The sequence below is a fragment of the Cyprinus carpio genome, chromosome B20, assembly GCF_018340385.1.
Source record: "Cyprinus carpio isolate SPL01 chromosome B20, ASM1834038v1, whole genome shotgun sequence".
NCBI classification, from domain to species: Eukaryota; Metazoa; Chordata; class Actinopteri; order Cypriniformes; family Cyprinidae; genus Cyprinus; species Cyprinus carpio.
In genome coordinates, this window is record NC_056616.1 from 5,869,615 (window position 1) to 5,894,158 (window position 24,544).

Genomic DNA, 24,544 nt, shown 5'->3' on the forward strand with positions numbered 1-24,544 from the left:
GATCTCATTTGCTTTGTTCCAAAACATTTTAAGACGTCAAAGGCTGTTCCAGAATGTAAGCATTTATACGAATGTGTCTCTAAAGGGAACTGACTGTCTTCAGAAAAGTTTCAGTGGCATTTTCTTTTCATCCAACCTCTGTGTACTGCCTAATAGCCTACAGTAGTGTTTATTATAGTGCAGCACTGCTTTGTGTATAGAGGTAACCGGTCTAACCGCTGTATTTCTTCTTTTCCATAAGCACCATCTACTGTCAGAGAGTGAATTTGAAGACTGTCTGTCAGTTTTGTCAGGTTTTTTTATTTATTTATTTTTTTCAGACCAATTATATGTAAAATAATAATTTAATTTTGATTTTGACTCATGCCTTTTCTCAACAGATGGTTTTAAAGGCTTAAATGTGATATTTGTCTTTTATAAAACTTTTTATTTTTGTCAAAACTTGAATTATTTGAATTGTAAAGTAGTTTGAATTGATGTTTTTATGGTCATTTTACAGTTTAGGTTTTAAACATAGACAGTGATGTTTATTCAAATAAATAAAGTTTTTCTTTAGTTTTTGACCTGTGACTTAACGAGTGAACATTTTAAATACCATTAAAATTTCACAATTATTAATTCCAATTTACAGCCATAGAGACAACTAATACTAGCCTAACTAATATAAAATTTAAATCAATCGTTAAAAACAAGTAAACAGTAATAAAATAAGAACAAATTATTAACAAATTATAAGCAATATCAAATAAAAACAATAGAACGAAGATACAAATTAAATAAGCAGCACTCTACAGTGCTACTGTAAATACAGTGGTGTGAAAAAGTGTTGGCCCCCTTCCTGATTTCTAATTTTTTTTTTTTTTTTTTTTTGCATGTTTGTCACACTTTAATGTTTCAGATCGTCAAACAAATTTAAACATTAGTAAAAGAAAACGCAAATAAATACAAAATTCCGTTTTTAAATGAAGGTTTTTATTATTAAGGGAAAACAAAATCCAAAACTACATGGCCCTGTGTGAAGAAGTGTTTGCCCCCTGTTAAAACTGTGGTTTATCACACCTGAGTTCAATTTCTCTAGCCACACCCAGGCCTGATTACTGCCACACCTGTTCGCAATCAAGAAATCTCTTAAATAGGATCTTCCTGACAAAGTGAAGTAGACCAAAAGATCCACAAAAGCTAGACATCATGCCAAGATCCAAAGAAATTCAGAATCAAATGAGAAAGAAAGTAATTGAGATCTAGCTGGAAAAGGATATAAAGCCATTTCTAAAGCTTTGGGACTCCAGCGAACCACATTGAGAGCCATTATTCACAAAAAAAATGGAACAGTGGAGAACCTTCCCAGGAGTGGCCGGCCGACCAAAATTACCCCAAGAGCACAGCGACGACTCATCCAAGAGGTCACAAAAGACCCCATAACAACATCCAAAGAACTGCAGGCCTCACTTGCCTCAGTTAAGGTCAGTGTTCATGACTCCACCATAAGAAAAAGACTGGGCAAAAATGGTCTGCATGGCAGAGTTCCAAGACGAAAACTGCTGCTGAGCAAAAAGAACAAAAAGGCTCAATCATGATGATCCCCAAGGCTTTTGGGAAAATACTCTGTGGACTGAACTTTTTGGAAGGTGTGTGTCCCATTACGTCTGGCGTAAAAGTAACATTGCATGTCTGAAATAGAACATCATACCAACAGTAAAATGTGGTGGTGATGGTCTGGGGCTGTTTTGCTGCTTCAGGACCTGGAAGACTTGCTGTGATAAATGAATCCTTCTGTTTACCAAAAAATCCTGAAGGTGTCAGTACGAGACTTGGACTCAGTTGCAGGTGCCCAAAAAAGAGGCGAAGAAGAGACAGAAGGAGAATGTCCGGCCATCAGTTCTTGACCTCAAACTGAAGAACTTGGGTTCTGCTGCAGGACAATGATCCAAAACACACCAGCAAGTCCACCTCTGAATGGCTGAAGAAAAACAAAATGAAGACTTTGGAGTGGCCTAGTCAAAGTTCTGACCTGAATCCTATTGAGATGCTGTGGCATGACCTGAAAAAGGCGGTTCATGCTCCAAAACCCTCCAATGTGGCTGAATTACAACAATTCTGCATAGATGAGTGGACAGAAACTCCTCCACAGTGCTGTAACAGTCTCATTGCAAGTTATCGCAAACGCTTGATTGCAGTTGTTGCTGCTAAGGGTGGTCCAACCAGTTATTAGGTTTAGGGAGCAATTTAAAAAAAAAACACTTTTTCACACAGGGCCATGTAGTTTTGGATTTTGTTTTCCATTAATAATAAAAACTTTCATTTAAAAACTGCATGTTGTGTTCACTTGTGTTATCTTTTACTATATTTAAATTTGTCTGATGATCTGAAACATTAAAGTGTGACAAACATGCAAAAAAAGTAAGAAATCAGGAAGGGGGCCAACAATTTTTCACGCCACTGTATATACAGACAGCTCAAGAAGACATAAAAGAGAACTCACCTAAACTAAACAACATGTGAGAGTAAGAGGTGTGGTTTTCTAATAAAATATTCATGAAATTATTTCATGAAAACAAGATATCATATTTGTCTATATTTTAAGCCAGAATGGCTTGTATGAAGAAATGTGAAAAATAAAACAATACAGAAAAAACTGTAAACGTAATTTAAAATAACAATTTTACCCAAATACTAACCAACTATTGTCTTATTTACAATTATGCTTAGTAGAGTGTATATAAAAAAAAATAGTTTCACCCAAATCATATCAAATTATATTAAATCAAATCATGTAAAAATCAAATCATATAAAAATAAAATAAATTGAGTGATTCTATGAAATCCACTCTAAGAAAGGTCCCTAAAAATAAAATATGTCTGTTACTCTTAATATAAAGTCAATACATACAATTTAATGTATTGTGTTTTTACAGTTTTTTTGCGTTATTTTGAATTAAGCATTGTATTGTGTTGTGTTTAAATCTTGAAGGAATTGTCTGTAATTTTAACAGAAAATGTACTGCTAATTTTCTGACAGGACATTGTAGATAATTCTACAGATTTTGTGTAAAACTTCCCAGATTGATTACTTATGGGGTTCTGTGACCATTAGGAAATGACAGCTGCTTATGTTGCTGTCCATTATGTTGAACACAACTATAATTATGTCTAAAGTATGATCCCTGGAATAGATTCCAAAAGATTCTGATGTTTTAACAGTTCTAGACCTCAGAGACCTGGGCATAATTGATTACATGTTTGCCCAGACATTAGTAAATGGTTCTGATTCAAGAGCGGTAATTACTATGATTCAAAGAAACTTTTTGGAGTTTTGCAACTCGTTTTATCTTTTGCAATGAATGTGATCTGAAAGCATAATGAGAATACTTCCTGATGAGCCAACGTCCAGCTTATTTCGTTTGCCCTTTCGTGTTTGTAAAATTGCACTTGGAAAAGGTTGTTTGATTTTTTTTCCCTGCCTGCGTTTGTTCTCTGGTTGCAGATTCATGTATAATGTATGAGGATTTTGAGTCTTTTTTTTTCTTTTTCTTTTTTGTGACTTCAAGCTTTTCCCTGGATAGAGCCCCATTTAAGGCGCTTGAGGGCCAAGCATTGATCCCACAGCTCAGCTCAAGGGCTGGATACTCCAGCCAAGGTCTAAGAGTCGCCATGAAAATTAGGTCACTAAAGCTAGCATAAAAAGATTGTTTAGCGCTTTTTTAATGCCCCCATTGGAGGTTTCACAGCGATCTCAGACAAACTTATAATTTATTCTGCATGAATCACAATGATAAAACAAGAGCCTCATTCAAGGGTAACCAAGAAATCATTTGAAACACATAAAAGGGGGGTTAAATACACCATGTGATCTGTGAAGCTGAGGAATTAGCCATATGTGTTTTACGTATTCATTTCCATGAATAGGTAAACACTCCTAAGGTTTAACAGAGATCTTGTTTGTTTGTTTATTTATTATTATTATTAGTAGTAGTAGTAGTAGTAGTAGTAGTTTTGTCACTCTACAACAGTGCAATCTCATGCCACAGCAAGAATAGCTTATGTTCTGTTGAAGACACAAGCAAATTACAAGCAATAGGACAAATAAAAGCAATAGGCCAAACATAACTGAAAAGCTGAAGAGCTGTATCAATTAGCTGTACTGTTTTTCTTTAGGTCTTACTTTGTCTTCATGTTCATTTGTAGTAAAGCTACTAAAACTACCCAGTCAGGAGCAGTGGTTTTATTTTTCTTGTTAATATTGTTCTTCAGAAAATATTAACATCATCAACCAAAAATGCCTGTTAAAGTGGAAGATGTAATCCACAGATCTGATATTTTGACATCTAATTTTATGACCTACCTGTTTAGATTTTCTGAGGACAAACTGGTTATATTTAAATGAATACCTTCCAAGACATTTAGACAATTGATGCCTGCAAACGGCATTATTGTCATCTTTTCATAAGCTTTTTGCTGTCTGCTTGTTCATTTAAAAATGCAAGATCTAAGTCTGCTAACACTTTTCTTTCTCTATTTCTCCCTGCAGCTGGAGCTACATACATCTTTGGAAAGGGAGGAGGACTTATCACATACACATGGCCCAATAACGAGAGGCCCAGCACTAGAACCGATAGACTGGCGTTGGGCTTCAGCACTACCATCAAGGACGGGATTCTGGTCCGCATTGACAGCGCCCCCAGACTAGGAGACTACATCATGCTCCATATCGTGAGTGTCCAGTCTCCCATAATGTTTAACAGTTTTGACAGCTGACAGAGTGGCCATTATACAATAGATCTGACAATCGCGTCTATCACATTACACTGTGAAACATACGTCACAAATATATTGCAGTGCCTCATTATATCATAATTTGATCACTACATGAACTGTGGTAAACATGCAAGAGAGACCCAGGATCACACATCATAATAGCCTCTCTGACAGCACATTGAAATGCTGGATTTAATTTTAAATTTATAAACCAAAAATAGGTGAATGCTGTCTGGTGTCTTGTTCACTGTTGAGGTGAATTATAATTAGATACCTTTATTATAATACAATTTTCAAAGGTGCTTTTGGTGTACACTGTGACCCCAAAGACAACAAAGTCAAGCAGTAGTGTAATATTTCTGGAATCCACAGAAGTGTTTGTAGGGGATTCTGCTGATGCAAGAAAATGGTGATAATGTCTGAAAGAAAGCCAGATTTCAACAGATTGAAAGTCTTTTTCTCCTCAATGTCTCTGTGGAGAGATAATGTACTCGCAGACCATCTGTTTCAAGGGACAGCAACCAAGGCATCTCAGTTTTAAGAGGAAGTGAGAGAAAATGTAACTCACTAAGATGAGATGTATTGTTTTGACCCCCTGTGAATGGAAGGCCCTCATGGTGTGTGTTTGAGTTGAAACGCTTCTGTTGAAATAGTAAGAGATACACTTAAACACATCTGCTAAAGCAGTGGTTTTCAACTGGTATGAGATCTGGATGTCAAGTGGCACCCCAACACAGTACTAAAGCATAAACCAGATGGGTTAATATGTTATTTACTTTTATGATTGTAAGTACATTTGTAAGTACATTTATGAAAGTACTTTTACATTTATAAATTTATGATTGACATTTTAAATGTTGTTACACCTATTTATTTTCACGTTCATAAATGCTTGTTTATATGGTAATGCATTTTCATTTTTGCAGTTAATTAAACTAATTAAAAGGGATCTAAAATAATGAAGTGAAGATACTAATTTAATTCCATATTTTTTAATAGAGTAAACATTTGTCTGTTCAAAAATGACTCACACTCCTTGTGCAGTATTTATATATTTTTTGTAGCTAAATATTTCATTATATATTCATCTCTTCATCACTGTTTTCAAATCAGTTCAAATTTTTCATTTTTCTAGCTGTATTTGTTTACGTGAAAAAGCATCTATTAAAATGCTATTGAATAACCCTGTAATCCTGATTCTGATCCTTATTGATTTTGTACCAGATAAATACTCACATAAATTATAAACATAAATTATCATTCAATGGTGATTTATTTATTTATTTATTTATTCATTTATTTATTGAATATATTGGCTCTTAAACACATTACTTTAACTACTTTAACTTGGAAAGTAGCCAATTACTATAATAAAACTAAAGTTTCAAAGTACTGTAGCTTTTCCAACACTTGCATTAAGCATTGTTTTTTACTCTCTGTCTGAACAAATCTACAGCCCATTTTTAGATCCGATCCCCCAGTTATGCCAAAGGATAGAGAAAAACTCTACACCTGCTTGTTTGTGAAGTGTATGGTGTTTTTGAGATGAGATCAATTCTAAGTTCATCCAAGTAGAAATCATAATCAGGTTATCGTAGCTCATACTGTTTTCCAACCCAAATGATGAAGAACTGCCTAATAACATCATCAAATCCCACTCAACAATGCACAGCAGGAAACACAACACTCAATATCCCATCAGTTCAGTCAGAAGGGATTCTGATTGGACCAGCACTATGAGCCTATGTGCAAAGACTATACACACAAACACACTCTAAAGATTAACAACATCCCACTGTGAGGCTTCAGTGCAAATTAAATCACTGGCTTTAGATTGAGAAAAAGTGGGACATCATGGGAATCAGCACAGTGAGATCTCTTTGTCAGCTATTTCCTCTAACCAAACACCACATTTTTGCTATCTCAGTCAAATGATCATTGTGGCATTAAGTTTAAACCTTTCACCTGTTAAATTCACTTCATGAACATCACAGGAAGTCATGGTGATCATCCAAAGAAGATTTTTTTTTTTTTTTTTTTTGTCTTTTGGAATTTAGCCAAGAACAAACTGCAAACTTTGGGGAGTTGACAATGCATTTGTTTGCGAGACTGAATCCCTTGAGATATCCTTCTGTGTGTATGGAATTAAGAAGTTGTTTTTATTAATCAGTATTTTTGTACTATTTTTCAGTGTTTCATATCTAAACATTTTAGAAGAAGATAAATGTGCTTTAGAAGCTAAATTGTCCAAGACATTAAGACTTGTTTTCAGAGAATATATTTTGAATTAAGTTTTATTACCCTATTGGCAAATCTCTCTTTTTTTTTTTTTTACAATAACTAAAACACTTTGGTGTCTTGCAGCTTAAAACAAAAGATGTGGATGCGCATAGTCTTTTTTTTTTTTTTTTTAACACCAAACTAACATTAATAACCAGATATGTGTAATCATCCAGCAATTAGTAATATAGTAAAACACCATGAGTTTTGTTTATGCTCTGTTAGCTGCTGCTTGTAAACAGCATGCACACTGTTGATCAAAATGTGTGGGTTGCCCCGAGACTGCAGGACTGGTGGGAACAACCACAGTAAAGCAAGGCAGATGGTATCGAAATTTGCACTTACAGATTTAATGTGAATGTTGGTTGTCCTAACCTGATTTTTCAGGAACCGAGGGAATTCATTTTGAAAATATGATAAATAACTTTACTCTGTGTGTACAGAAATAAGACAGAAGAAGAATGACAGCAGTATTTAGCTGCAGTGTGTATTAGATTTTTGAAATACTGATATTATTTTTGGTCTCATGCATTTTACCCATAATTTGTGTTTCCCACACATCTCTGAGTAATTACTCAATCAATATTCTTCCTAAACAAAGCAAGGGTGGTGTTGCTTATTGTGAGAGTGAGAATTTTAATTTACTCACATTCCCTCCTTTTTTATTGCCAAATCCCACAGGAAAATCAAGTCTTAATGAGTTGTTGCATTGCTGGACTAATGAGGCGTTGAAAGAGTTTAAATTCCAAGTCAATTTAACAGTTTCTGTAAACAGGAATATGATCACATGTCTGATTTCATTCTGATGATTTATTTAGAATAGAGTGGGTTTGACACCACACTAGCTGCTGTAACTGTGTGGTACTCCCAACATGGCACAATAAAATGTGGCCAAACAAAAAAAAAGAAAGACATAATATGGTGGCAGGGTTTATAAATCATCAAAACATTAATGTCTCTCAACTGAAAGGTAAAGCCTCTATGCTATGTAACATTCTTTGAATATTATTCAGCATCTAACAACAGAAGCCAACTGCCCATGCTCACCAGACAAACCCTGACCTCTTGGTTCCAAATAATAGTGAATATATTGCTGGACAGGTTAATGGACAATAATCATAGCCCTGTTACCAAGGAGACACCATGGACACAGAGAACTCTAAAGCATGAGTAACCAGCATATATGCACTGAGGAACACTGAGCTTTTAACATCTCAGAGTCACAATCAACCCTTTTAACTCTGTCTGATCTTTTCCTTTTAATTCAGAGTTTCCTATTAAAGCCACAGAAGATATTTAGTGAAAGATACTGCACAGAGAGCAGCTGAAGACATGATGTCAGACAAACAGGGTGCTCCATGTATCACCTTGTAAAAGGCGTTATTCTCTCTCACTCTCACCTGCCTGTGTATTTCAGTATTAGATGATTTCTGCAGTGAAAAATTGCTTTTCCAGGAGTTTGAGAAGAAGCACCCTCTCTCTGTTCCATGCCTTCAGTGAGTTAAGAGAATAAATGGATTGGATAATGTTGTTGATTGAATAATGTTGTTGTTATTATTATTATTATTGTTGTTGTTGTTGTTGTTGTTGTGTCAAGGAGTGTTGCCAGGAATAGTCATTATGTGGCCATCTCATCTCCTTTAAGCCATTTCTCCTGCAGCTGTACCTGCACTCACTCACATCAACACATCCCTGCACACTGATGTTTTTCCCTCATCATTTAGACAGACTTGTATAACCCCACTATTTAAGAAACCCACCCTCTACAAATCTCTTTTAAAGAACTACAGACCGGTTTCCCTTTTTCCTTTCATTGCAAAAACACCTGGACGAGCAGTGATCAAACAATTCTCTGCCTTTCTCACACAGAACAACCTCCTTGACAGCAACCAGTCTGGTTTGAGACTGCATTGCTGTCAAGGATTACTGCATTGCTCTCAGTTGTTGAAGCCCTAAAGGCCTGGGTATGCTTTACTTTCCGCGTTCTGTTCCGTCTCATGCACAGCTGGACAAGCTCGACACAGGCGCAGTACCACCTACTTGACTTGCACTCTTTCTCAACTTTCACCTCGCGCATGCGCTGTTGCACGTGGACCATCCATACGGTCTCAAAAAATCGCCTGCACACGGACAGGGTGCACGGCTGTCGCGAGCCCTCCTGATGACGAAAATGACGTAATACTTTTGTCTTAAGACTGGCAAGAGCGAATTCCAATTCTTCGATACTTATCTTGCTGTATCTCTCCGCTGCTTTTGACACAGTTAACCACCAGATCCTCTTGTCATCCCTACTGGCAAAGGGCATCTCAGGAACTGCACTTCAGTGGTTTGAGTCTTACCTCTCAGATAGTTCCTTCAAGGTATCTTGGAGAGGTGAGGTGTCCAAGTCGCAACATTTAACTAGTGGGGTGACTCAGGGCTCAGTTCTTGAACCACTTCTCTTTTCTGTCTACATGGCATCACTAGGTTCTGTCATTCAAAAAAAAAATGGCTTTTCATATCACTGGATAAAGAACCATCACCTTCAACTCAAGCTTGCCAAGACAGAACTGCTTGTAATTCCATCAAACCCATTGTTTCATCACAATTTCACCATCCAGTTAGGCACATAAACCATAATGCCAAACAGCCAGAAACCTTGGAGTTATGGTTGATGATCAGCTGACTTTCTCAGACCACATTGCTAAAACTGCCTGGTCCTGCAGATTTGCTTTAATCAACATCAAGAAGATCAGACTCTTTCTTTTCGGAACATGCTTCACAACTCTTTGTTAAAGCTCTTGTTCTGTTCAGGCTGGACTATTGCAATGCTCTCTTGGCAGGTCTTCCAGCCATTTCTTTCAAACCTTTACAATTAATCAATTTTTAATGAGCCAAAAAGAATGGATGCCACACCTCTGTTTATCAATTTGCACTGGCTACCAATAGCTGCTCGCACAGAATTAAACTCATTAATGTTTGCCTTTAAAACCACCACTGACTATGCACCCCTTTACCTAAATTCATTACTTTAGATTAATGTGCCCTCTAGAAGCTTGCGTTCTGCAAGTGAATGTCGTTTCATTGTGCCATCCCAAAGAGGCACAAAATCCCTTTAACAGACATAAATTAAATGTTGTTCACTCCTGGTGGAATTACCTGCCCAACTCAATCCGAGCAGCTGAGTCCTTAGCCATCTCTAAGAATCAACTAAAAACACATCTCTTCCATCTTTATTTGACCCTCTAACTCTAGCACTCTCTATTCTAATTCTATTCTTTAAAAAAAAAACTCCCCCTTTTAGACTTGCACTTTAAACACTTACTAACTGCTTGTTTTCTTAAAAAAAAAATCAAATAAATAACATTAGCTTACTCTAATTCTTTTTCTATTCTAAAATTTATAGTAATGTTGATATTAATTAGCCAATCCCAAATTTTATATGGACTGCACGCCCTTGGTGAAATGCCTCTCTTGTATCATAATCGGTACATTTTTACATAAACTTTTGGATTGTTAATGATTGTGACTGATTGGGTTGGTTTTATTTCACTACTACAATGATTCTGAGAAACTTTGTATTAGTCACCACTGTCATCATAAATGGAAGATTGTTTCAGCGCTAATAGCAGAAACGCCAAAAAGTGGAAGATTGTTACACTAAAGAGCATAAGGCTTCGGACAGAATCTTAACCAATTTTACAACCATGGGAGACCACGGACATGAAGACAGTTTCAACTGATTTTTAGCCTTGTAACCCTCTGAACGTGCAAATGAATGACCAGACACAAGACCACACACTTGATGATTGTAAGAATTTCACAGGGACACAAGTTCTAGTGGAGACTCATGAGATCAAACGTGACTAGAGAAAGCAGGCACATGGAGAACAATCAACATTGTCAACTTTCTCTCCTGGCGTGCATTCTGTTGTATAGAGAAAAACAATGTATATAAAAAAAGTAAAAATGAAAAATATGGGTGATGTTGTTTCTCAGTACTTTACTTTCCCAGCATGTTTTTGGCTGCCAAGTTTCAGCTATAGGCAGCCTGATCAAGAGTCACAAATATCAAACATGTTTGATATTTATGATTTGAAACTATGGTACACTGTCAAAAATAAATACTGTTAAATGTAAAGCTGTCAGATGTGATTGACTGAAATTCACTGCAAAAAATAAAAATAAAAATAATAGTGTTTCAGATAATACAGGATGGCATATTGGTCAATGTGTACTTTCTTTATATTTCATTAAGCGATATAATGGTAGTATACCAATCTACTTTAACTACCAAAATCTGTTTAATTTCAAAATCATAATAATGCAGAATATTATTTTATAACAGCAAGCCACATAATTAATCAGAGTTCATCACACGTGACCTAGAATGAGCACAGGAGCAAAGGCATAATTACCATTAGCGTAACACACATGACGCTAAGATAATGCAATACACATTAACTATGTTACATAAAACATAACACAAAATCCTAATGCACAATACTGATAACAAAATAAGAAAAAGCAATTATTTTTATCTATATGTATGATGTCACATGCAGGGACTTCTGGGAATGTCTTCCAAAATTGTTTTTACTTACTACAAGCAAATATATATATATATATATATATATATATATATATATATATATATATATATATATATATATATATATATATATATATATACATATACATATACATATTTGTATTTAGGCTTCATAACATACTGATCTTAAGCTAAGTAAAAGCTATAGAATTTACATAAACAAGAGACGTTTGCCATCTTCTTGAGACCCTGAAGCACTTTGCAAGTGTGTCATGGGAATTTTAGAACCCACAATCTGACACTCCAAACATCATGTGTGAGTGGTGAGGAGAGATGTGGCCTGCCAATCATATGCTAGAGGTCTGACAGTTGCTGAAATCAATGCAAATGCTCAGAATGAACAGAGGAGAGTGTGAGAAAAGAGAGAAAGAATGGTTGGATCAAGACAGACAAACGGTGGCATTTAATCTGCTGGTTTCCTGTGGCTTTGGCCGCAGATTTCCTCCTTGATGTATATTTCATGGATTAAGATAAAGAAGGAAACACAAAAGTATTATTTTCAGTCTTTGACATCTTTTCTATCAGGAATCAGCAGCTTTTTCTTTCTTTGTCTGTTTGTTTCCTGTTCATAGCTCAGTGTGAGATGGTATACCGTGACTGTTTGCAGATGTGTATGCATGTGTGTTGGTGTATGTTTGGGAGGGCAAAAGTGTCAAAACGGAGGAGGAAAGTGTATGCAGAGATAGAAATAAAAAAGCTAACACTTTGGTCCTTGTAGACCTTTACGGAATGAACTCTTTACACAATTTTCACACTCATTGCAGTAGCATTTAAAAAACATTTATCTACTAACAAGTTGTATATTATGCTGTATACGCCAAATTAAATGTATATTGTTAATGTAATGTATGTTGTTAGTGTTATACATAATGCATATTGTATAATGTGTTAAAATAACAACTAAAAAATTTTTTCAGTGAAAAATTGCAACTTTGAATTAATTGATAATAAAAGCTTTGAATTAATTGATAATGGAAAGTGAAAGAACATTTGCATGCTATGCACAGTGTACATATTTAAAGCAGAGATAGTTAACAGAATAGCTAATAGACTGTTCAGAACATAGCCATTATTTTGCCGTTTAGTGATCCTAGAGAAGCCGTTACATGCTTTTTTTAGACTATAGAGGGCAGAAAATGTATTGATGTAAAAATGCAATTAATTACACTACTTTTTAAACTAAATTGTAATTAGATTACAGTAGCTAATTACTTAGCTGTGATCTGTTACACCCAACACTACACACAGCCATCAAAAAGGCAAGTGTCAAAGAGCTTTTTTATGTGATAAACCTCAATGCTGGAAAAATAAATCTTTTAAAAGAAGAGGAAAAAGCCATATTGACAGCGGGGAGAGAGATCGACTCCCACTGAATGCGTTCATTTAGGATTAAGCACCTGCTGTCTAGAATAGCAAGAAGTTTCTTTCTTTCCAACAAAATGGAGCTGAGAGATCAAACGAGACTGGATCTCTAAATCACACTACTAGACATCATCAGAGAAGCTTTTCAAATCTGAACTTTGAGAGAAAGTTCTCACTCATTACTATTTACAATGTAAGGTTTCTAAGTTTTCCAGTGAGAAGGAAATTACTGATAAACATAGTTTGATCATTTCAAGGTTGTTTTGTTTTGTTTTGTTTTGTTTTGTTTTGTTTTGTTTTGTTTTGTTTTGTTTTGTTTTGTTTTGTTTTGTTTTGTTTTGTTTTGTTTTGTTTTCACACAGAAGTGTGCAACATATACTTCAGTAAGTAAACCATAAATCACAGAAGAAGACTAGTAGATGTTGTTAATGCAAGTGGTCTTTGAAAAAGAACAGTTATACTCTTTAGTACCAACAATGGGAGAGGAGAAATGCATGAGTTCTGGCAGAATGACTCTTAGTATCATCCGTTCATCCAGTCATAGTGTAGCTTATTTTTAAAGACCACTCAAAGTAAGGATGTGGTCGTTTATGTCATTGAGTGTGTTTACAACACCCTCTTAATGCATTTATAATGAGATTTTGGCAATATTGCAATTAAACTTTACCTCATGTAAACTCAATACTTCTATTTAAATAATAATCACAGCTAGCATAATCGTATTGACATAGGTGGTGTTTGGCGATTTTAATCAAAATATATAGGCATGTAAACACCTTAATCGCAGTATTTCTGCTTTGACCAAAGTGTGCATGTGCTTGTGACATACATGAATGACATGATGCACACCTGTAATAATATGCAGATTAGAAACATTGGCGGGGAAGAAAGGATTGCATTTCTGGGCAGTGTAGGCAAACAAATTGGCATCACATTTCTATGTCACCGAAAAAGCATTGAATACCTCTGTATTCACTGTATCCTGAAGCATGTATTGGACTCCACAAGACCTCTGAACATGTCTTGTGACATCATGCACCAAGACATTAGCAGCAGATCTTTAAAGCCCTAAACACACTGCATGATTTTCGGCTGCCCCAGACGAAAGATTGGCATTTTGAATCAGTCATGGTGATTTCTGTGATTGTGGCTCCTAATCTGTGGTCCTGTGTCATACAGTGAGAGAGGTTCAAAGATGGCCTTGTCACAGTCTTTCGACCAAAGATAGTCTACGATACAGCATGATCAACGCACAGTGTGTTTGCTGCTATAATTCACGTTTACTGACCAGCCAGTAAAAATGCAACATAAAATCAACGCAACATGTTTATGCTAAAACATAAAACTGCTTACCTTGGGCTCTTATGCCTTCCTCTTTCGCTGCTTCCACTTTTTTCAGCACATATAAAAATACAACTGCTAAATTGTGATTTATCATGCTCTTTTAGTTTACCATTAGCGCATTCTGATGACGTGTTATTCCTTTACAGTAATGTGCATCGTAGGGTACGAGTCAATAAGTGTCATCATCGTACAGTATACACACATGTCGTTGCCAAGGTTATTAGATCCATGTTGCACAGTGTGACATGCAGTGATGTTATGGGATTGCTCAAATCATGCAGTGTGTTTTGGGCTTTAGTCCTTCAAGTTGTGTGGTAGGGCCTCTAAGGATCAGATTTGCTGTTCCAGCACATCCCATAGATGCTCAGATGCTCACTTTGAACTCTTTGTCATGTTACTCAAACCATTCCTGAATGTGGCAGGGTACATTAACCTGAAAAGGGCCACTGCCATCAGGGAACACCATTACCATGAAGGGATGTATGTATGGTCTGTGACTGTCTTTAGGTAGGTGGTAAGTGTCAAAGTAACATCCACGTGAATGCCAGGCCCCAAGGTTTCCTAGAAGAAAATTGCCACAAGCATAACACTGCCTCCGCCTGCCTATAGGCCTAACTTCTTCACTTTGGGTGCATGTGTCAAACTTAGCTCCTTAAGGACCACTGTTCTATAGAGTTAATTAATTCTAACACACATGCCTGGAAGTTTTTAGCACTCCCAAGGACTCAGATTACTTGGATCAGGTGTGTCTAATTAGGTTTGGGGCTAAACTGCTGCCATCTCTTTCCGAGTTAAACAATGCACACACCCAGCCATCCACCAGATCTAAAGGAAAACATGATTCATCAGACCAGGCAACCTTCTTTCATTGCTCCATGGTCCAGTTCAAATTCTCATTTGCCCATTGTAGGATCATTTGGTGGGGGACAAGGCCCATCAACGGGCATTCTGACCAGTGTGCAGCTACGCAGCCCCATATGTAGCAAACTGCAGAAGCACTATGTGTTCTGACACCTTTATATTAGTGCTTTATACAGTTTTTAAGTACTTCTTCTGTGTGATCGGACCAGACAGTCTAGCATTTGTGCTCCACGTGCATCAGTGGGCCTTGGGCACCACTTTTGGTAGGTACTAAGCACTGCATATGGGGAACACCCCATAAAGCCTTCTACACGATTTTAGCAGTCCTATAAGATCATTGCTGGTCACACTGGGCGACATGAATCTAATAAACATGCATGTAGACTGTAAAATGATGACACCTATTGACTCATATGCTACAACCCACGATTTTATAGAAGAACAAGACGTCATTAGCTTGCACTAGTGCTAAACAAAAAGAGCATAATGAATCACACCTTGACAGTTGTAGTTTTTATGTGTGCTGAAAAAAAGCGGGAGCAGCAAAAGTGGAAGAAATAAGAGCTTGAGGTAAGCAGTTTTATGTTTTAGCGTCATGTTGTGTCGCATTTTTACTGGTTGGTCAGTAAACGCTGGTTGTAACTGCAAACACACTGTGCAATAAACATGCTGAATTTCTGACACTGCCAGAAAATTATCGTAGGCTATCTTTGGTTGCAAGACTGTGACAATGGCCATCTTTTCTTTAAACCTATCTCACCATACGACATAGGACCACTGATTAGGAGCCACGATCACAGAAATCGCCACGATTGTTTCACGATGCCAATCTTTTTTCTGGGACAGCCGAAAATCATCCAGTGTGTCTCGGGCTTAGGACTTGCCATTTTGGATATCCTCTGACACATTCATCTAGCCATCACTATTTGGTCCTAATCAAAGTCATTCAGACATTTCCATTTCCACTTCCACTTTTTATTTTTATATATATATTAGGGCTGTCAGTGATTAATTTTACAATCCTTAACACGTTAAAATAATTTAATGCAATTAATGCAAAATTACTGAACCACAATTTCTATTCTAACCCTTTAACCCAATTTTGCTTCTCTGCTTGGGATCAGATCATTTTAAGCCACTAAACGCCGGGAAAGTTTTCAGTTCGATGATCCAGTAAGCAAATGCATTCAAACAATCTGTCCAAAACAGTGCTAATATAAAGTAAATAAGGCTGATTACATCAGAGATTGCAGACACACATCGCACTGTGTGAAGTACAGACTGAACGGATTGTTGACACAACACAGACAAACTGTTTTCTCAAATGGATAAACGGTTTGGCTAGTAAAGTTTTCATGGAAGAAGACTGCAATCAAGTTTGCAGTGGTGGCATACAGGAGTCGTACAGTAAGCATGCGAGTCCGTTATATTAATGCATGTATGAGTGCTCTTGACGCAATGATTGTACATTGTACAGACACACAGGCACACACATTTCCATACATTTACATTGTTTCCACACACACTGATAATGTTTTAATTTGTCATGTGTATATTGCTGTGTTTAGTTATTTTAAATGGATCAGTGTACTATAGTAGATATATGCAGTCAGCAGGCGGTTACTTTAGGGTTTTTTGGCATCTCCTTGTGGGCCTGTTCGATATCGCAACTTGACTTCTCTAAAATGTAAAAAAGCTATTTGCTATTGCACTGTACATACAGTACTATACAATTCTGAATATTATTTTTTTTTTCTTTCATATGTGCTTATATGGGCTTCTTATATCATTTGATTCTTTGGTGTCCTTTTGGAGTTTGCTTCTAGACTTCTTTTGGAGTCCTTTTTTGAAAAGACATCTACATTTATCTTTACTTCTAATTATATTTTACATTTACCGATACTTCAGAACTAGGTTTTACAAAAGGTATTCCTATACTGCAGCATTTAATTTAGCACAGCAAATAAGTAATGTCTTGCAGTGCTTTACTAACGATGTTAAAAATTTTGCCACAACGATTTGATGGCTTGACCAGAGTTCTGAAGTGCTACACAACTATTGTGTCATCTTTTATTCAGCCATCGTTCTGTACAGTACTTTCCTGGAGCTCTCGCATACACAGATCTCCTCAATGATTTTGACAGTAAAGTGCTGTGCCAAGAAATAAACTTGACATCTTAGAGTGTCATTCAACTAAATTCCCTCTGCAATGCATTCTGGGCTCAGTAGCAGCCGTCAGTCACTCCACATGTGTTCCCACATACCTGACATACGTGCCTGAAAGCTTCTCTCTCGCAACTCACTGGAGTACCCAACAACCCAGAGACTCATTAAGGCCCACAGTCCACTCAGAGCTTTCACTACCTTCATGTCTCCGCAGACCTGTGGAAGAACTGCCTGCCACAGATGCTTTTATTCTCTGCTCACTCAGCCTCTGTAGGGCTGCATTTGCCTTGAAGGGGCTTTTGTGTATTGTCTAACTGTAGGCTGACATAAGCCCTGTGGAAGTTGCCTTTAAGATGCTACAAACAGACGGTATTTCAGGAGCTGGAGGAGGATAATGTTGATCAGAACAGGTCTCTCTGTGTGTGTGTGTGTGTGTGTGTGTGTGTGTGTGTGTGTGTGTGTGTGTGTGTGTGTGTGTGTGTGTGTGTGTGTGTGTGTGTGTGTGTGTGTGTGTGTGTGTGTGTGTGTGTGTGTGTGTGTGTGTGTGTGTGTGTGTGTGTGTGTGTTTTGTGAGGTGGTTTCTGGGTCTCTAAGGGACAAACGTGACATGTGTCTGTGTCATCATAGAACAATTCCATATTCTCTTTCCCAAACAGAAAGGAGAGAGAAACAAATTGTAATCAGTATTTTTGTTTTGTTCTTCAGTAAAAAAAATATAAAAACATATTTAAAACATTACATTTCATTGAAAAGCAAAATCTTTCAGTGTTGTGTGAGAAATCATTTTTCTGAGGTGTAAAGAAAAAAAATCATCTACAGAGCATTGATTTGTGGAGAAGAGGGGAATAATGTTTTCGTCATCTTTATTAGCACATTTTTCAAATCATCCATGTAGCAATAAGCCCCACACTTTTTTTCTTATCATAAAGGTGAAAGATAAAGATATCACAACTGTGCATGTGTGATCACTCCTTTTTCCTATTTTTAACCTCATTAGAAAGGAAAATTATTCCATATTGTCTGAATTACCATCAGTTATAAAGTGTTTCTGTATATAGCAAGAAATTCTTGGAAATATTAAAGGCACATACTGTAGAATTGTTGTTATCTTGGAGAAAAACAACCCTGCATATGTAGTTAAAGTATTTTCTAATGTTGTTTGCACTTACATGCGAAGACCAAACATACTAACACTACATTTTTCCATTAAAATGCTTAGTATCATATAAATAATAGCAATTTAATTTAAAAGTAAACCTACGTTTTAGAATTTATCACCATTCAGTGTGTCCTATTTTTGTTGCGCATCACATTATTTAATTGTATTTATTTTATTCATTCATTCATTCATTCATTCATTCATTCATTCTAAACCTTTTTGTTAATTTCTAGGTTTCAATGTCTTTGAAATCCCATAGTTTATCCTTTTGTGCTCTGTCACCAAAGCACCACAAAAATAGATTGTACTTGGAACAGTTATCAGAGTGGGTGGTTAAATGATGCAGTTTAAGTAAGATCTTGAATATACTCTGTGTAAGTACACGACAAGCAACGGTTTCCAGAGAATCTTGCATAGCAGGTTAATAAAATAAAAGTTAATGAAATTGAATAAAACTGTTGACTTGTTTAAAGCTATAACTGAATAACTGTTATTCATAACAACTGTTTTTTGAACAGGGTCCTTTTTGCTGTGAGGCAACAACACTACCCACTGTGCTGCCCTACTGTCAATTTTTTTTTCATACATATTTTATCTGAGCTTCCTATATCTATGTACAGTCCATACATTAAAATTTAAAGCACGCATGTATTTGTGTGCACACGTATGATTTATTCATTGAAATTATCACATGATTTGTATTTGCTGCTACAAAGGTTATGAGTTATGTGTAGGGTTATAGTTATAGGTCATTGCAGGACTCCAAAACCCAGTGTGTGAATATTTCCATATACTGTATATACATGGGAGATTGTTCCTGTTAAAAGTGTTTTTATTTACTGAATTCATGTTTCAAAACTTGTTCATCTTTATTTTGAGAACTCCGAAGAGGAATGTTAATAAGCTCTTCAAAAATCAACTGTCACATGCACATATAATCCAAAAATTACTTTTAACTGTGCAAGCCTACAGAACAGTTGAAAGATATTTCCTTTGGGTCGCTTTTTGATGCTTTCTGATCTTCTGGCTTCATGGTCGTTGGATAGCTAGAGGTATGCGCATGTTCCTAATATGCAAGTCAAGTTTCTGACAGCTTGCTTTTGAAATGTCCAGTGCACCAAAGAACTAGGCCACTCACAATGATCGTGCTGTAATGCTATTCCAAAAAGAAGACAGGCGACCTAGATTTGACTCGTTATTTTTCCCACCATTTTACCTATATTCATTCTTCCTCTTCTTTGTTGGATAGATCCTTCTCAGTCCATCTTACGGAGAGAACATATGGCTGGTTGGCCACATGTCACACCCTGTCTCCTCTGATGCAGAGCCAAGGGTGTTTTGTTGTTTGTTTGTTTTTATGGTGGACTGCATTAAAAAAATGTTCTAGGCTGTTTCACACCATGGGGTACTTCCACATTACAAATACTCCACGTTTCTTTTTTTTTCTTCTTTTTTTCCCCTTCCCCAGATGGTTTCTGTCTGTAACCTTGGATTTTAATCATTGCTTCATTTAGGATTCATTTTCATCTTTAGCCATTGATCATTGCTAAAAACTGGACGAGGATTCATTGATTAGCGTGAGACATATTGGGAATGCTCATCAACGCAGCAGGGAGGGCGGCTACACACAGAGCTAGATGAGGTCTTCATATGGTAATGGTCTCTTACTGTGAACTGTTTTTTGATGTTGGCATGCTCTAGAGACTCTGATATGAGAAATAAATGTGCATTAGTGTGCTATGACCCGAGACAAAGAGACCATCACAAATCACAGGAGGACTTCTCCATGAAAGATTTTCTCATCTTGTTTAGACAGCAAGGAACCATTTATCTTGCAGACTGGTTTTCACAGCACTTCCACCATTACTACATTACTGCCCTTTCCTAAGATTTGTTTATTTCTTTGGAGTTTAATACAGATTAGTGCTGGCCAGACAGCTGCCTGTGTCTGCAGTCTTTTGATGCTTTGGCAAGCAAATCTGGGACTGTTGGGGAGCGTGAAAAGGCTCCTTTTGTGCTTCATCAGCATGGCTGACATCTTAGTAAGACTCCATATCTAGAAAACATCCTTAAAATGCAACGGCAGGTTTCAGGTACCCTCCTGCCAAGGATGAGCCTAATTTTTGGACTGAAATCTTGCTGTACCTTGCTGAAAAGGCAATTTCCGTGCTGGGTCAAGGTGCTTTGATGCTGGTCTTGATGGTTTACCTGCAAGACCAGCACTAAACCCACACTAACTAGCTTATGTTGCTCTATACTGTAAGGCTGAAAGAACTAAACCGAATGTTATTAGTAAACCCTGCAGCTGTTGACTGTAAATGGACTTGCTACATTGTGTCCGTGAGATCTTCGAGCATGAGAAAAAATTCCTCTGGCTCCAGAAGGTTAATACAGCTTGGCATATGACTCTAAGTGACATCCTATCCCCAGTGAACGAATAATGAAAGAGTTCAATTACCAGAACAATCATAATCGCAGAATAATATTTAAATTATGATCAGAAATTAATTGGATCTTTGATCTAAATTAGAGGTCGCTAATTAAACTGGAGTCAGATAATTAAAATAATAATGGAATTGGAGATTAATTGGAAACAAACAACTGCAGTAACTCACAGCAAGCTTAGAAATGCCAAGAAAGGACAAAACAATGTAAGGTGCACATTTTTTGAACTAATTCAGTTTTTACTAATTGTCTTAATAATTTATAGGACATTTGAGATAAAAATTAAACACACACTCACACACACACACACACACACACACACACACACACACACACACACACACACACTAGTGTCACACTAATCATTGCATGAAATGAAGAAATTGCTTGAAGTCTAGCCTCCATCTATCTTACAGTTCTTTCTGTTACTGTCTCTGCATACCACCAATTTTCTGTATTGCCCAACAGTAGCAAGTTGTTGCTGATAGTCTAGAATCACTCCAGATTTACTCCAATATTTCTATGATATTGCTCATTTACTGTATGTTTCAGGAGCAGGTAATGGTAAATCTGTTTATGCTTTCTGCCAGAAGAAAATACAAAACCTAGAGAGCTACCATCTCTGAGCTTGCTGAACTTTACACAGCATTTGTAGCTGAGTGTTTTTTTTTACTCATGTTAATTACTTCATCCACTGTGTCCATCATCTAATTGAGGGCAAAGTTGAACGAGAAAGAATTGGGACAGAGCACCTAGGGAAGAGCGTGCCATCTGTGTTATATTGTTTCACAAAATATATAGTGTAACTAATGCTATATGTGTTACAATAGCTAATGAAACTGATGAGCCAAAATATTTCTGGTTGTGTTAATTCCAGCCTCCATTTACAATGCAGCGAATGTAATTATAGAGACTGAAACAGTGTCTCTTGCTCGGATGGATTGTGTGTTTAGTTGGCGAGTCGTCAGCATGAGGATTCGTGGCAGTTTCAGATGAGGATGATTACAGATGACTTGTGAGCTAACGTGACAATTCCTTTGGCCTTAAGGAAATCGCCGCGATAGTGGAGTTGATGGACATCTAACCTCGTGAGGTGAAACACGCATTGGATGGTTCAAGGTATTTTTATTTTATTTTTTTTGTTGCTCAGTGTTGAGTGAAGCGGTCGTTTGGTTATTTGTTGACCACAACGTACCCCATCATCAAACAGGCCTGCAACGTGAAAATAACGAACTTTCATATTGATTGAGGTTAAGTGTGAGCTCATATTGCCGGCTTAGTATTTGTTTGGAAGAGTTTATTAAGTTTGAGTAAGAGTTTGATGACTCAAATTTGAAGTATAACAACAGAGGGGAACAAATATCCATTTACAAAAAGAGTGAATGTGAAATGTGTACTTGATTTTATTGTTTTATTCATTTGTGTGAATTTGTGAAATTCATATTGCTTATTTAAAATAATTTTATTTTACATTTGGAAAAAATCCTGAAACGTGATCATTTTACCTTTTATCCAGTAAATTGTTATTTACAGTCTACTTGAGTGTTTTTCAGTTTATTATGTTATTTGAGTTAAAAAGGAAATATAAATATACATTGATATTTCATTGATTGGTAAAACAATTGATTTATTTACAGAAGTTAAATTCTAATTCATTTTTATTAATTTATTTTAAAGTTTAAGGGACCCAAGGAAAACTAAGTAAAAACACAGTTACATAGAACAAGTTGAAAGTGAGTAAATAACACTTAGCTCACATAGTTGATAAACCAAAGTTTTATTCATACGAACTCAGAGCGCACATTATATACATGCTCTCTTACACAGCATTTGTAGCTAGCTAGAGGATGGCCGTGGCCACTATTGACCTAAACTTGGCCAACCCCCTCTCAATCCCTGTTTCTGTCTCTTATTTTCTTAATTGCATTTATTTAGAACCATCTCTTTATGACCACAACACACAGAGATGTTTCAGGCATGCATGACAAATTGGCGGAATGGTGAACATTATATATACAAGATTGTGGAATTATAATGATTAATACAACATGATTAAATATGGAGGCAATTACATCAGCATCAAAATTTTGTATGCATATATTTGATGTATGTGTCACATTTAAGAATAAGTTTCTCAAAGAAATGTATGCACTTAAATATACTGCTATATGAGATCACAAAATACAGTATGGCACAAAATTAAATGTGCATAAAATAAATAATTTTACATTCTGGCATTTATGCACATATTCACATTCTTGCACATGGAGATTCAAAAGAGAATTTTTCCCCCTTTGTTCTGAGTGCAATTCAGTTATGAACTTTTGCAATTAATTTATTTTGACAATAGAATGTTAAACATTCAGTATTTACTTTTTCAGTTGCAAGTTTTTGAAGCACATCTTAGCATGTAATTGATTACATAAAATTAAATGAAGGTTGACTAATTTTTGAACTTTGTAGATATCCATTACGATGCAATGATGGAGGACTAGGTGTTGAGAACCAGGCTGACTGAGCCGAATGAACAAGCTGAACTTTAGCTGCAGTGTGAGCCTCTTTTCTATAAATATGCCTGTGGATTGGGAATTGTTAGTTGAAAATTGTCAAATGCACTCAGTATTAATTGATCTATTTCACCACCATTTCGATTACAATGAAATGTATACTAATTGTATTCAGTTGTGTTAAACACTAAAACACACTACTTAGTCAAACTCATTTTTATGTTGAAAAAAATTTCTGTGCAACCCGAGTCCCCTGTCTGGCCATCCCTATGAAAATATCCTGTTCTGACTGCTTGGCATAAATTTGTTATGTAACAGTTTTCACTTTTTGTTCTTCATTATCCTCTAGTCAGCATAAAATATGAAGTGGCTACAGTGCTGTCAGCTTTGAAAGTGACCGGGTTGTTGACATTACAGTGATTGATTTGTATTGAGAGAGACAAAGACAATGACCGTGTCAACTGAAACCTCGCTGAAGGTCATGACTGCACAGTTGCTGCGGCTCTCTTCTCAATAGGAAGCTGAATCATTTAGTCTATTCGCACTTAAGTGTGTAACAGGCAGCTCATAAATCATTGCTGCATACATGGCTTGATTTGTTTGAGAGGGCAATTGAAATTACTGCTATGTCCCTAGAGAATCCAAAGGGCATCAGTGTGTTAGTTGTATTGCAGAGAAGATATAATACACAATCTGGTGTTTCCTGATCATCCATGTAGGTGCTGTTGAAGTTAGTATACACTAGTCATTACTTCAAGGACAAAGCTGCAATTTACTTCACTTCTGGGAACTCCGTTTTGGATATAGGGTTTTTTGTTGTTGTTGTTGTTGTTGTTGTTGTTGTTTTTAGTCATCATGAGCTACAAAGTTATAATATATGTTGCTTGCAACAAAAAATGTATTACAGAGTTAACTGTAATACATAATAGCATCACACAAAAGCAAAAGTTTTTTTAGCAACTGTAATTAGCAGTCAGCCATGATTAATTTATTCTCATGAGTGAAAGTCTTTAGTAGTACATGGCACATTTTAATGGTCATTTGAGGTGATGCAGTTATGGCAATACCAGTAAG

The 24,544-nt window shown here is 36.3% G+C and overlaps 1 protein-coding gene across 29 annotated transcripts in view; it reads left to right on the forward strand.

The window, feature by feature from the left end:
* Positions 1-24,544, forward strand: part of LOC109102711 (neurexin-3b) — a 332,713-nt gene that overhangs the window by 246,738 nt on the left and 61,431 nt on the right. For all 29 annotated transcript variants that reach the window (XR_006157472.1, XR_006157473.1, XR_006157474.1 and 26 more), the window contains one exon: positions 4,529-4,710. Coding sequence is in view for 25 of the 29 variants with exons in the window: in XM_042746642.1 (XP_042602576.1) it covers positions 4,529-4,710 (182 nt within the window). In the remaining 4 variants the exon portion in view is untranslated. The remainder of the gene's footprint in view (positions 1-4,528; positions 4,711-24,544) is intronic.